The sequence below is a fragment of the Nematolebias whitei genome, chromosome 2 (assembly GCF_014905685.2).
Source record: "Nematolebias whitei isolate Nwh7 chromosome 2, NemWhi1, whole genome shotgun sequence".
In the NCBI taxonomy this organism is placed as follows: Eukaryota; Metazoa; Chordata; class Actinopteri; order Cyprinodontiformes; family Rivulidae; genus Nematolebias; species Nematolebias whitei.
The window spans coordinates 38,492,180-38,507,033 of NC_056499.1; the positions used below are offsets into that span (position 1 = coordinate 38,492,180).

General features: G+C 40.2%; 1 protein-coding gene across 1 annotated transcript in view; it reads left to right on the forward strand.

Annotated features, from left to right (window-relative positions):
- The window catches only part of LOC119424126 (GRAM domain-containing protein 2A-like), a 975,280-nt gene that overhangs the window by 959,146 nt on the left and 1,280 nt on the right, over positions 1–14,854 (forward strand). Inside the window, 6 exon segments of the mRNA XM_037691597.1 lie at positions 4,341–4,444; positions 4,946–5,044; positions 10,132–10,203; positions 10,288–10,344; positions 11,940–12,141; positions 12,716–12,749. Coding sequence (XP_037547525.1) covers positions 4,341–4,444; positions 4,946–5,044; positions 10,132–10,203; positions 10,288–10,344; positions 11,940–12,141; positions 12,716–12,749 — 568 coding nt within the window.

The following is a 14,854-nucleotide window of genomic DNA, read 5'->3' on the forward strand; positions in this document are numbered from 1 at the left end:
TCAGGGTCAGATAAGGGTCAGATCATCAGGTCATCAGGTTCACTACACTGGCAAAGACATTATTGGTATAAAGATCACCTACTGTTCTAATGCCTTTTCTGACCCAAGTTTGTAGTATACCATCTGCTATAGGTTGGGGAATGTTAAGGTTACCTTTGAGAGGTGTGTTAACCAACAATTGTATGTTTAGGTTTAAGAGAGCATGTAATTGAAGCCATGCATTGTAGGTGGCTAAAATTAAAGGATTTGATGTAATTGTAGAGAGTTGCTTTTTTGAACCCAAGAAGGGGATAATTGCTAATGACATCGATTTTAATTCTTGTTGTTTTATCGAAAACCACCTCACATCGTTGGCATTTGAGTGAGTCCACATCCATAGAATACGGAACTGGGAAGCTAAGTAATATATTCTAAAATTTGGAAAATTTAAACCGCCTTTAGCATAAGGAGCCTGTAAAGTAAGAAGCTTAACTCTTGGGACCTTCTTTCGCCATAAAAATAGAGATATTGCTTTATCCAAATCTTTGAAATATCTCAATGGCACTTTTAAGGGGACACATTGAAATAAGTAAATAAATTTAAGTAATATAGACATTTTAATTGAGTTGACTCTGCCAATTAAAGATAGTGGGAGATCCATCCATTGTTCCAGCTCTGCTTTAGTTTTATTAATTAGTGATGTGTAATTCTTTTGGTAAATTTGATCAGACGAGGAACTAATATTAATGCCAAGGTATGTGAAATCATCCGGGCACCATTTAAATGAACCAGGTAATAATTGTGTCTCCTGCTCTGTCATATTAAGTGGAAACGCTTCACTCTTGGAATAATTGATTTTGTAGCCAGAAACTGCACTGTACGACCCCAGGCATGCCAGTAAAGATGGAAAGGATTTAGATGGCTGAGATATAAATACTAACAGATCGTCTGCATATAGCGCAAGTTTATGTTCTTCTGTACCTACCCTCTTACCTGCAATAGATAAGTCAGAACGAATAGCAATTGCTAATGGTTCTATGGCAATGGAAAATAGGCTAGGAGAACTTGGGCAGCCCTGTCCACAGCCTCGGGAGAGCGAGAAGGCGTCCGACAGAACGCCATTAGTCAAAATCTGTGATCTAGGGCCATTAAAGAGTGTTCTTACACAGTCAGGTTTGAGTACTAAGTATTTGTCCACTGTTTCAGGAATAAATTCTATATCTGGAGCAATGTAGTAGTTAGTATAAAGCCATCATTCACTGCTGAGGTATACCTGGAGCTCACGACACACGTCTGCCTGCAGCGGCTGCATCACGTGACTCCCTTTTTGTCAAGTTTAGTTATATTAATTCTGTTAAACAAAAAAAATCAAAGGAATATCTGGGTTTCATTAGTTGATTTTTATTTTATTTAAATTATTACTTTTGTCAGTTTAAAATTATTTTTGTGACCAATGTGTGTTTATTCTTTCTTTATTAAAGTGTTAAACATTTATCAACATTTTTATAGGTATGTAACGGATAGTAAAGGTATTAAGGAGTGAAATGATCAAACCAGAATCACTTTGCTTTTGGCATCCATAAATTGCAAGGGCTTCTGTTTTGAGATACTTACCAGAGATTTTTGGACACACGCCATAAGGATTTTTTTTTTTCCACTCCAAAAATTAAATCCTTTATTGAGTGGATTATTTTAACCAAATTTCAAATTCAAGCAGATAGAAACATGAGGACAGTAAGTATTATGTCCTGGTTAGTAATCAAACACAATTTTAGACTTGATGAGGGTAGTTGACTGCAGCTAACTCTAGTGAATCAGCTAACTTGAGCTAGTTAACAATAAATTAACAACAACAACAATTCTTCTTTTTCTTTTGACTGTTCTGTTTTCAAGTGTTGCCACAGTGAGTCATCCTCCACCATCTCTCTCTGTCCTCTGCATCCTCTGTCCTCACTCCAACTACCTCCATGTCTCTAACTGCATCCATAGATCTCCTCTTTGTCTTTTTCCTGGCAGCTACATTTCTAACATCCTTCTACCAATATACCCACTGTCCCTCCTTTGGACATGTCCAATCCATCTCAGTCTGGTCTCTTTATCTCCCAGTTGTTCAACTTTTGCTGTACCTCTGATGATGTCATTCCTAATCTTATCCATCCTTGTCACTCCTAAAGAGAACCTCAACATCTTCATTTCTGCCACTTCCAGATCTTTCTCCTGTCTTTTTGTCCATGTCTCTGTCTCCAGACCATACAACATAGCTGCTCTCACAACTGTCTTGTAAACTTTTCCTTTGACCTTTGCTGACACCCTTTTGTCGCTAATCACTCCTGAAAACTTTTCTCCATCCACTCCATCCTGCCTGGACTCTTTTTTTCACCTCTTCACCACACTCCCCATTTTCATGGTTCAGGGTGACTTCATTGTCATTCGCATCACATGTGGTACATGAGGTTGAAGGAAATTGTATACTCAAGGTCCCAGTTACACCCAAAAATAGCAAAACTATAAAGTATAAACAAGAAACAGTATACAAGGATCTAAGATATATGCTAAACAATAATAATGTAAAATAATATGGTGTATTAAACAGCAGCCCTAACATGAACCTGTTGTGAGCAGATATAGCTGGACAGTGGACCCCAAGTACTTAAAGTCCTGCACCTTTGTGACCTCTGCTCCTTGTAGCCTCACTGTTCCACCAGCTTCCCTCTCATTCACACACATGTACTCTGTTTTACTACGGCTGACTTTCATTCCTCTTCTTTCAAGTGCATACCTCCACCTCTCCAAGTTCTCTTCCATCTGTTCCCTGTTCTCACCACAGATCACAATGTCATCTGCAAACATCATAGTCCACAGGGATTCCTGTCTGGCCTCGTTAGTCGGTCCATCACCAGAGCAAACAAGAAGGGGCTCAAAGCCGATCCTTGATGCACTCCCTCCTCCACCTTGAAGCTATCTTTCACTCCTACAGCACATCTCACCACTGTCCTGCTGTCCTCATACATGTCCTGTACCAGTCTAACATACTTTTCTGCCACTCCAGATTTCCTCATGCAATACCACACCTCCTCCCTCGTCACTCTATCATATGCTTTTTCTAAATCCACAAAGACACAATGGAGTTCTTTCTGAACTTCTCTGTACTTCTCCATCAGCATCCTCAAAGCAAAGATGCATCTGTGGTGCCCTTTCTTGGCATGAAACCATTATGCTGCTCACAGATAGTCACCTTTTGTCTAAGTCTAGCTTCCACAATTCTCTCTCCCAGATCTTCATCGTGTGGCTCATCAACTTAATTCCCTGTAGTTACTACAACTCTGTACATCATCGTAAAAATGGGCACCAGCACACTTCTTCTCCAATTATCTGACATTTTTTCACTCATAAAAATGTCACTGAATATTTGAATCAAAAGCATCTCCCCAAGACATTTCCAAACCTCCACTGGTATGTTATCAGGTCAAACTGCTTTCCCTTTCTTCATTCACTTCAAACCTTTCTAAACTTCATCTTCACTAATCTTTCCCATTTTCTGGTTCACAGTTTATGACATCTACTCTTCTTTCCATTTCATTCTTTTCATTCATTAGTTCCTCAATCTACTCCTTCCATATTTTCATCATGCTGTCCTTACTCGTTAGAACATTACCATTTATAACTTTGACAAGCTTAACCTGCTGCACATCCTTTCCAGCCTGATCCCTCTGATCTCGCCAGTTCTTAGTTTAGTGAATGTAGTATATTCTTAGTTCATGACTCGGATCTTACTAATGTTTTTCTTTACAATTTGTGTTTTTGTTGGATCTAACCGAGATTCTGCATACATAGTTTCATCCCACCTCATGTATCACGTGTGGTGCATATGACAAATAAATCTCTCTGACTGATACAAAACAGACATCCATCCATCCATCCATCCATCCATTATCTTTACCCGCTTATTCCATTTTGGGTCACGGGGGTCGCTGGTGTCCATGTCCAACAATCACTGTGCGAGGGGCGGGCTACACCCTGGACAGGTCTCCAGTCCATCACAGGGCCACATAGAGACAAACGAGACAAACGAGACCGGGGTTTGAACCAAGGACCTGCTCGCTGAGAGGCAGCAGCTCTACCAGTTGCGCCACCGTGCTGCCCACAAAACAGACATTTAAATTAAAAATCTGTTTTTTAAATAATAAAAATTACCAACAAACTTTTAAAGTTTTACCTTTTTCTTTTTCTATTTGGTCAAATATCCCAATTTTTCATTTGACATCAACTTATTCTGTAATCTTGTTATGCTAAACCAGAGGCAGAAATTCATCCTAATTATATTTTCAGATCTTCAGAATATATTTTTTCTCTTTTCTCAGTGTACTCCTGCGCTCTCCTCAGAGACATCCTTCTACAGGGTCGGCTGTACATTTCTAGAAACTGGTTGTGTTTCTATGCCAACCTCTTCGGCAAGGACATCAAGGTATGAAGCAACTCACTGAAAGCTTAATAAACCCAAACTGACTGAGAAAGATAAAATCACTTTTAAGTCACAGTCTAACAGGCTGGTTGGCCAACCTAAACTATTCTACTAAAAATCTATTTGGATCTTGAATTAACTTAGTTTCTTGCCCTTACTTCTTCCTTATAGACTTTCTATAGGTCTTTGTGTTGATTTTGTGTCTTGTAAATCTATAGATGTTCCCAGACTTTCACTTGAACCTAATATGACGTCTTTGTCTTTGATGTGGAGCATTCTACCTTTTCCTTCATTTCCTTGAAACCGAACCTCTTCTGAGATCTTAGTGATAGTAAGCCACTTATTCAGACTGCATTCTTCACATTCTAACTCAAACAACACACGTTTTGTGTTACCTGTCGAGTTTCTGTACGGTCTTTATAAATTATCTCTTATTTTTTTTAGTTGTGGAATTTTGTCCTCATCCATGACATTATTTTTCCTGCCTTTTGTCTTTCTGCTTAGGTGGCTATTCCCGTCATTTCTGTGAGGCTGGTGAAAAAGCACAAAACAGCTGGCCTTGTGCCCAATGGCTTGGCGATCACAACAGACACCAACCAGAAGGTACACACTTCAGTCGCACCCTCTCCAAACTGAGACTCTAGCACTGATTAGCACAGTGTGGCTGTATTTTCCACTAGAGCTGTGATGGAAAAAACCAGCATGCTATGGATAGAAACCTCAGAGTGAGCTATAGCACAAGAGAGTGAAGGTTTTTCCTCCACAACAATAGTCTTAAAGACACACTGTTTAACTCAGGTTTATAAAGAAAATGCTTATTTTTAAACTTTATTTTTGTTTCAGTAACTATTAAAAATTAAAAGCTATTACATGCCATGAGCACGTTGTGGTATCTGTGTGATTAGTCTTCAACAGCCAGTCAGTACTGCTTTATGTAGACACAGGGAAGGACATGTGGGTGTCTCTGCTGTCCAGAGGATAAAGATTATTGTAATGAATTGTTCCAAATCAAATTGATAATAATAACTGGTAGGTCCACTGTTAACACCAGTATGAAATCCTCATATGTATGACTTTTTCCTTAAACTCATCTATGCATGTTGCATCAGTTTATTGGATTCTACAGACTTCCATTAAGGCTCAGCTTTTTTAGCATCTTATACCATTTCAATCAAGTTGAGTCTGATATTTGATTTGACTATTACTGCACTATAGTCATTTTATCCAGCTGTTCTGTTTGGCTGTCTTCTTTAGAACCGTTGCCCTGCTGTAAAATTTAATTTGGACTTTTTGGACAGATGGCATCACATTTGATTCTAGAATACTTGAGACGTCTGATGAGAATATGCTCAATACATTAGCTTTAGCATATTTAGCTTCACTGGGCTGTGACCAGGTATGCATTTCAATTTCAGTTTCAGGTTATTAATATTGTTGTTCAAACCGTTACATGATAAGAATGAAAAATGATTACCCAGAATTTGGTGTATACAATGATAAAAAAAAAATGCAGATAAGAACAAGGATGACGTAACATAAAAAGTATTATAAATAGATGTTTGGCACAATTAAAATGGAATAAAATTAATTAAAAAACACTATAAGACCATAATAAATGATAAAGTACAGGCACTGGTGGACTTTCTTAATGACACAATGGTGGTGGTATGCCAGATGAGGGTGCTGGCTAGATGCATCCTGAGGTACCTGACAGAGAGGACCATTTCCACGGCTGCTCCACTGCACAGTGGACGGGGGTAGTGCCAGTCCTGCATAAATCTACAACCATCTCCTTGGCCTTCTGGAGGCTGAGGATGAGATTGTTTTCCCTGCACCATCACGTCAGGTCTTCCACCTCCCACCTGTACAATGACTTATGTCTATGGGTGATGAGCCTGACTAAACTTCACCACAAAGTTCTGGTTGAGGTGAGCTCTGCAGTCACTAGTACTAAAGGTAAACAGCAGTGGGCTGAGCACACAGCCCTGGGGTGAGCTCATGACAATGGTGGAGGATGTGGTGTTCATACTGACACTACGGGATGCTAATCGTTGAGACATGATGCTGCCAAGGTCTCTAGTGTCTTGAAATGTTTACAGGTGTTCTCAGTATCCTCTCCTGAGTTGGAGAGGCTTGCAGTTTTGTTTCAATTTTGAACTTGTTCTCAAAAATAGTTTCAAATATGTTGCCAAGATGTTGTGAGTGGCTCAAACCATTCTCACTGTTGTGTCTGTAATTCTAGAGCTCTGGGGTTGGATTTTAACACCTGCACAGGAGCTCTGCTCCAACAGAAAACATCTGGTGCCCCAGATGTTCAGATCTGACCATGCAGATGATAAATAATGAATACTGAATAGGTGCTCCAAGACTAGAATAGAATAGAAACAGCCTTTATTGTCCCACGGAGGGGAAATTCAAGTGTAACAGCAGCAACAACAGCAACAGATAAAAAGATTTCACACAAAAGTTCCTAAATATTAATAGACAATACAATATATAAAGAAATAAGATAAACAATATCAATAATAATGTTCAGTATGTATTGGAACATTGATAAGGACAGACTATTTACAGTACAGTATTACAGGCAGAGTGTGTATTTTAGCAGAGGTCAGCATGTAGTTAATCCTTATTGAGTTTGTTGGGAGCAGTGATGGTTGTAGAGTCTAACAGCTGCTGGGAGGAAGGACCTGCGGTAACGCTGTGAATTTAGGATGCAGTAATCTGTCACTGAACGAGCTCTCCAGTTCAGCAACAGCTTCATGCATGGGGTGGGAGATGTTGTCCAGCAATGATGTTATTTTAGCTAGAGTCCTTCTGTCTCCCACCACCTGCACTGGGTTGAGGGGGCGTCCAAGCACAGAGCTGGCTTTCTTGATGAGCTTATCTAGCTGCTTCTTCTCAGCTGATGATAAGCTGCTGCTCCAACACACAACACCGTAGAAGATGGCTGATGCCACTACTGTGTCAAATAAGGTCTTCAGGAGCACCCCCTGCACTCCAAAAGACCTCAGTCTCCTCAGCAGGTAGAGTCTGCTCTGACCCTTCCTGTGAAGTGCATCAGTGTTGTGAGACCAGTCCAGTTTATTGTTCAGGTGAACACCCAGGTACTTGTAAGAGTCCACGATCTCAATGTCCACTCCCTGGATGTTCACTGGGGTCAGTGAGGTGGACCTGTGCCTGCAGAAATCCACCACCAGCTCCTTAGTTTTAGCAGCATTGATCAGGAGGTGGTTCTGCTGGCACCAGTCCACAAAGTCTTGAGTCCGCTGTCTGTACTCTGAGTCGTCCTCACCTGTGATGAGGCCGACTATGGCAGAGTCATCAGAGAACTTTTGCAGATGGCAGTGTGGGGAGTCAATGGTGAAGTCTGCAGTGTAGAGGGTGAAGAGGAACGTGCCAGCACTGTTCCCTGTGGGACCCCCGTACTGCAGACCAGCATGTCAGAGACACAGCCCTGAGTCCTCACATACTGTGGGCGTCCAGTGAGGTAATCCAGTATCCACTGGGACATGTGGTGATCCACTCCTGATAACTCCAGCTTGTCCCGCAGAAGTCCTGGCTGGATGGTGTTGAAAGCACTGGAGAAATCAAAGAACATGATCCTCACGGTGCTTCCAGGTTTCTCCAGGTGGGTCAGAGCTTGGTGCCTGAGGTAGATGATGGCATCATCCACCCTGATGCCAGGCCGGTAGGCAAACTGCAACGGATCCAACGAAGACCTCACCAGGTGGCGCAAATGGTTGAGGACCAGCCTCTCGAGTGTCTTCATCAAATGTGAGGTCAGAGCCACCGGCCTGTAGTTACTGAGGTCCTTGGAATGTTTGGTTTTTGGTAGTGGTACCACACAGACTACATTCATTATTAGAATTATACTACAGTAGAGTCAGGCTCATCACCCATAGAGATAAGTCATTGTACAGGTGGGAGGTGGAAGACCTGACGTGATGGTGCAGAGAAAACAATCTCATCCTCAGCAGCTGCCAGGGTGGGTACAAATATGGACAGAGCAACAAAATAATGTGCACAGTCTATGATAATCTTTGTAAGCCATGCACACAAAAATAGGTTGTGCAAAACAAGATAGCACAGCTCACTGGTCACTTTTCATTGCAGTCTCAAGTGACGGCAAAGAGAAAATTTGCCCGATTTCTAACAATTTTCTCACAATTTCAAGTTGCCATCTAGTCTCCAACAGTCACGGTCCAATCAGACACTACCTTTGGGTGTCCAGGTCATGTGGCTGTAAAACAAACCCCAAACCATCAACATCCCACCACTGTGCTTCATAGTTGGTATGAGGCATTTGTGTTGATAGAATCAGAATAAGTTTTATTATCATTACACCAAGATACAGTTTTCACTAAACCTAGTGCTGTTTATTGTAGCCCAACATCTCCATCTTTTTGTCTGATGTAATTTGATAAACCTAAGCTCTGCTGCTGGTTGGTTTAGATACGCAGTGAAGTATTTTGCTCAATATGCTTTAGAACAGGCAACAGGCAACACCTATCCAGATGTATTTAATAGGGCAGTTAACTTTTACATTTAACATGCTAACAGATGGTTCATAGAGTGACTTTTTTTTTAAAATTATTATTGTTGTCATTTTTGAGTATTGCAAGTTTTGACCTAAATTTAGGACTGGAATTATTAACTCAGGAAAAACATTTTTCCTTGTTGAGGACTAAATAAGACTCTTTGTCAAGAAGGTTCAAGGTTTTTTATTGTCATTCACATCACATGTGGTACATGAGGTGGAATGAAATTGTGTACACAGTGTCCCAGTTACATCCAAAAATAGCAAAAATATATGAAGTATAAAAAAATGAACATTATAAAATGATCTAAGATATGTACTAAACAAAATAATGTAGTGGAAGTAATTCCTAATAATATAGGAATTAGAGGGATAATAAAGAAACAAAATATATTTATATACTGCTAAAACCAACTAAAGGCACATATTTAACAGGTTGTATGCACATCAGACAAGAAGATGCAGGGAAGATATGAAAAACGGTCATAACAATGACAAAATGACAGATAACAAAGAAAACTTGGATCTACATATTGTGGGGTTTAATGACAGATGCAGTGCAGATGTGGCAGCTTGTAGGAGCAGGTGTGAAACTACAACACAAAATAAAGTTAGCAGAATAATCTGTGATCTATAATCAGGTGGAATCTTGAAATATACAGTATGCTCTTGGAGTTTTTATTAGTATTTGTTTGACCTATTATTGAGCTTTGATTCAGAATTTACATAGAAACGTCAACTGGAACATTAATGGATTTGAGAAAATGTGTTAATTATAAAATAATATGATTTCCTGTAATAACTTTAGTCTAAATGTCCCCTTTTGCCCAAAAATGTCCACATTTGTAGACATTGGTTTAATTAATAATACATTTACTGACTGCACGCTAACAGCATCACTGTTACTGAACTAAGGTTTTTATCTAGAAATATGTATGCAGCACTTAATGTTGGCACAAATATAAAGCAGAATACCTTCTGCCTTCTCAATATGTCCTAATCAAATCAGAATATGTGTTAGTCTAAAGTGAATGGAGCCCTTAACAAGTTTTAAAAACACTTTATTTTTACGTTTTAGCACATTATGTTAATTTAAACCAGTATATTAACAGGATTTTTCATATTCTCTTCTCCTCTTTTATTTCTTCAGTATGTATTTGTCTCTCTGCTGTCAAGGGACAGTGTGTATGATGTCCTCCGCAGAATCTGCACACACCTACAGGTCAGTGAACACACACCACACATACTCATTCAGTCCATGCTGTGTGGCACATCTGTCTGTAAGCACTGTGATTTCTCTCTGCAGGTCAACGGGAAGAGCCTGAGCTTGAAACAGTTCATGGAGGAGCCGACTCTATCGCTGGTGAGTGGAGCGCCTTTGAAAGAGGAAAACACTTTTCATTAACTACGGTACAATCTTGAAAAATGTAAAGATCTACGTAAATATCAACATGTTGTGAGAAGCATGAAGGGCTGACTTTACCTTCGTACAGACTCGGGATCAATTCGTCGTCGTGTTGCAGCTTAGGGCCTGCGGTGAATTATTCCCCGAGTCGGCAAGATGCTATCAAACAGCTCTCTGAAGTCACCTTGTCTTTGTGTGTGTGCATGTGTGTGTGCACAACAGGCTGCCTTGTAACAGAAAGGCTTTTGTGTTTAGCATTAATAAGGCTCTTTTTGCACACTTGACCTTGATCAAACTTTTGTAACTCCTGTAAAGAGGATGTTTGTTCATGATGCCACCGTGTTGTGATGATAATTTTATAGAGCAAGACCCAAGAGGCAAACAATAAAAGATACAGTAAATTACTTTAGTTCTAATAATGTTTTCAAAGGTAGGAGCATGAGGTATGTACTTCAAAAGCTAATTTATTTTAGTCTTTGCTTATTCAAAGGCTTGCAGGTTCAGTTTATGTTCAGCTTTTTTTTTTCTTTTATGGACAAGGAGCTGTATTATTAGACCATAAATAAATGACTAATGCAGGATATGTTAGAGGTAAATCAGTAACTGGGTAAAATTTCGAGTACCGTACTTGCTGCGGTACACGTCGCACTGCCGTGTAAGTCGCATCAGTTCAAACATGTCGAATAAAGTGGAAAAATCCATAAATATGTCGCTTCGCCGTAGAAATTGCATCTATTATGCATCACTGCTGACCACCTGGAAACGTTGGCCGGTGTTGAGCCAAAAATTGATTGGCTGCCATATGGCGGCCACAGGAGCGTGCACAGGAGGACTTTAACAAGAGTTTAACAAGATTAACCCTTAAAGGTGTGTCTCAGTTGAACTTCTCCTTAATAAATGCACTTTAATGGTCAAATCAGCTGCATTTCTCCTGGGAGGCAAAATGCAGCTGATTTGACGTTTGCTCCAGGAGTTCCAGAGCGAGACGAAGGTGGCTTGGTATGGCAAGCCAAGTGTCTCATTAATAGCCACTTTTACCTATTAATGAGACACTTGGCTTGCCATACCACTTGAGGGCCCTCTAGTGGCTGAAAATGGCAATGTTCAATATTTCCCATGTCAGAATGAATGAAATTATCATATCTCAGCCAAAAATTGTGTTATAAATGTGGGAGAAAAAAATGTAAATTAGTTGCTTCGGTGTATAAGTCGCAGGACTTTCAAATTTATGCAAAAAGGTGTGACTTATACAGCGAAAAATTAGGTAATATCTTAAAATGAGATAACGTGTGAACAAAAAGCCAATAATAGTATGTTAATTGACATTTATAACAGCAAACTGTTAAACATCCAAACACACAAAATCAATATACATCTTAGAATTATGTATAATGTTGTACTGTTGTAATTTTCAGTAAAATCTTGTTTAATTAAGAAAAGAAGCACATTTTTGTTTTGTTTTTTCACATCCAGTACCCTGCAGGCTGGACGGGTCTAAATCAAAGTTTGTTGCAGTGGAGCAGTTCTGTTTTTGTTTTTCTGCTGTGCCTCAGGACGAGTTCCCGACTCCAGATGAGTTCCCAGTAGTTGATGAATTTCCATCAGTGTTAAAGTGGAGGAGGAAACCCTCTGTGGTGTCTGTGTCTTCCTCTCTTCCTAACCTCCTGGGGACCTCCACCAGCGGCATCGGAGCTGCAGAAACACCCTTCAAGGCAGAGCAGCCGTTGGAAGGTAGGTGAACGGGGGTGATGGAGAGTCTGCGTGAACCTCACAGCTCACAGTGTTGCCACATGGCATCCCATGTGTAGCACATTTCTAATATTTAAAAAAAAACAAATTAAACACTGATTGACTTTATTTGCAGAGGACCACAATTTTAGATGCTTATGACCTAATTGTACAATGCGTTTTTATCTTATTTTGTTGTTTTTGTTCAATAAATTGAGTATGTTGCCAAATGCCAACATTGTGCAGTCATGGAACAATGCTGGTGAAGAGAACCGGAGGTTTCTTTTGTTATTAATTGTTGAAAGTGTGCAAAAATAGGCAAACAAATAAAAAATGGATGTATAAAAGGACAGATATATATGCATCTATCTGCCAGTTCTTCCTAAGTCACCAGTCCGTCACAGGGCCACCTAGGAACAAACTAGACCCAAATCCACTCACACACTCAAACTCCCTCCACAGGACAGTTCAGTCTCCAGTCAGCCTGAACATCAGGTTTTTGAACTGCAGGAGAAAACTACCCAAAGAACACCGGGGAACATGTAAACTCCACAAGTAAAGGCCCTGGACTCGAACCCAAGACCGTCGTACTGTGAGGCAGCAGGGTTGATCACTAGTCCAAGGACAGATATGGGGTGTTATACGTGTTAAAGTTCTGAACACAGTGGGCTGATCCAATCACTGACAGTGAGAACGAGTTAGGGTAAAGGGCATCTAACTGAATGTTTAGACATTTATTCTAACATTTTTCTAGTAAAAATAATCAAATAAATATACAAATGAATTTTATGTTGCACTGCATAAGAAATATAAATATGAAACAGTTGTTTCTATTGATGCACAATGTTGCACCAAAGCAACACAATCCCAAAATACTCTAAACAGTATTTTAATTTGAAAAAAGTATGTTAATTTAAGTACATGAATAAATATTTAAAAAACACTTTTTTTTTCTGTCAGTACAAACATGCATGTAGTAGAGAATTAAAGATATATCACTTATCAGTTTTGGGCCAATTTCTAGTCACTGCTGTTGGATAATTTAACAAAAGTCTGACTTTTTATGAAAAATTGACATCGAAACGAGCTAAATGATGACCTTAATAATCAATCCCGTTCTCTGGTAACAATTAATTTAGGATTCTGCAGGACTCATTGACCTGATCACAAAGTCTCTAGTAGAAATCTAAAATCAGGTTCAATAATTGGTCTTTGTGTTTGTTTTCAAGCACAGTTAGAAACGTTTTCAGAATCTAATGTTGCTTGTCTAATTGCAAAAAGAGGAGCACTCCGCCTGACAACAATTAATTTGCAGCCGAGTGGGAGGCGACTGGGATGAGGATCAGTTCCTCCAAATCCGAGGCCATGGTGTTGAGCTGGAAAAGGGTAGAGTGCCCTCTCCAGGTTGGGGAGGAGGTCCTGCCCCAAGTGGAGGAGTTTAAGTATCTCGGGGGTCTTGTTCACGAATGAGGGAAAAATGGAGCGAGAGCTCGATAGGCAGATAGGTGCGGCATCTTCAGAGACGCGGGCGTTGTACTGGTCTGTCATGGTGAAGAGAGAGCTGAGTCAAAAGGTGAAGCTCTCAATTTACCGGTCGATCTACGTTCCTACCCTCGTCTATGGTCATGAGCTTTGGGTTGTGACCGAAAGAACGAGATCACGGATACAAGCGGCCAAAATGAGTTTTCTCCACAGGGTGTCTGGACTCTCCCTTAAAGACAGGGTGAGAAGCTCGGTCATCTGGTTAGGATGCCTCCTGGACGCCTCCCTGGTGAGGTGTTCTGGACACGTCACACCGGGAGGAGACCCAGAGGAAGACCCAGGACACGCTGGAGGGACTTTGTTTCTCAGCTGGCCTGGGAACGTCTTGGGATTCCTCCGGAGGAGCTGGACCAAGTGGCTGGGGAGAGGGAAGTCTGACTGCTACCCCCGTGACCTGACCCAGAATAAATGGAAGAAGATGGGTGGATGGACGGATAATCAAAAAGCTATTATCTCTGTCAGCCAGCATGTAATATGTGAGGTGCTGTTATGTCGACAGTGAGAGAATGTGGATTATTTAATCCTCTTTAGAAAAAAAATCTGATTCTAGATGTTTTTCCTGCTTTCTCTGAGGTGTTCCTGAAAATTGCAACCAGATGATTTGTCTCTTGAGGTTCTGTAGCTTTTAGGGTCAGAAAGCAACATGATATTCATACCTATGCATTTCTGTAAAATAGTCAGAAATGTTGAAATTATTTATTTATTTTAATTTCACCAGTTTGCTGGATGTTTTTATTCAGTAGCCAGCGACAGACACACCAAAACAATGACATGAGGTGTTGCTCTTCACCATAAAAGAAGTTAAATAATTGTTTTTTCCTAGACATTGCTGTTCCTCCTGTGATTGGAAAAACAGGTGGTGTCTCAGTTGGTTGCAGTCAGATGATTCACCACTAGATGTCACTGCATCCTACAAACTGACAGCCTTCATGACTAAAGCGCAGACTTTTTTGGGTATATTTTAAATAGTTGATGAAGATTTTTATGTTGTGTTCAAAGTTTTATGTTCGACTTATAATGAACTTTAAAAGCTGCAGCTACAAGATTCACACAAACAGGCTTCAGGCTCAGCAGCAGTGTGAAAAGTGGAATATTCAGCACTGTCAGGTGATGTGAACGGGTTTGTTCATTGTGTGTGCATGTGTGTGTGCGTGTGTGTGTGTGTGTGTGTGTGTGTGTGTGTGTGTGTGTGTGTGTG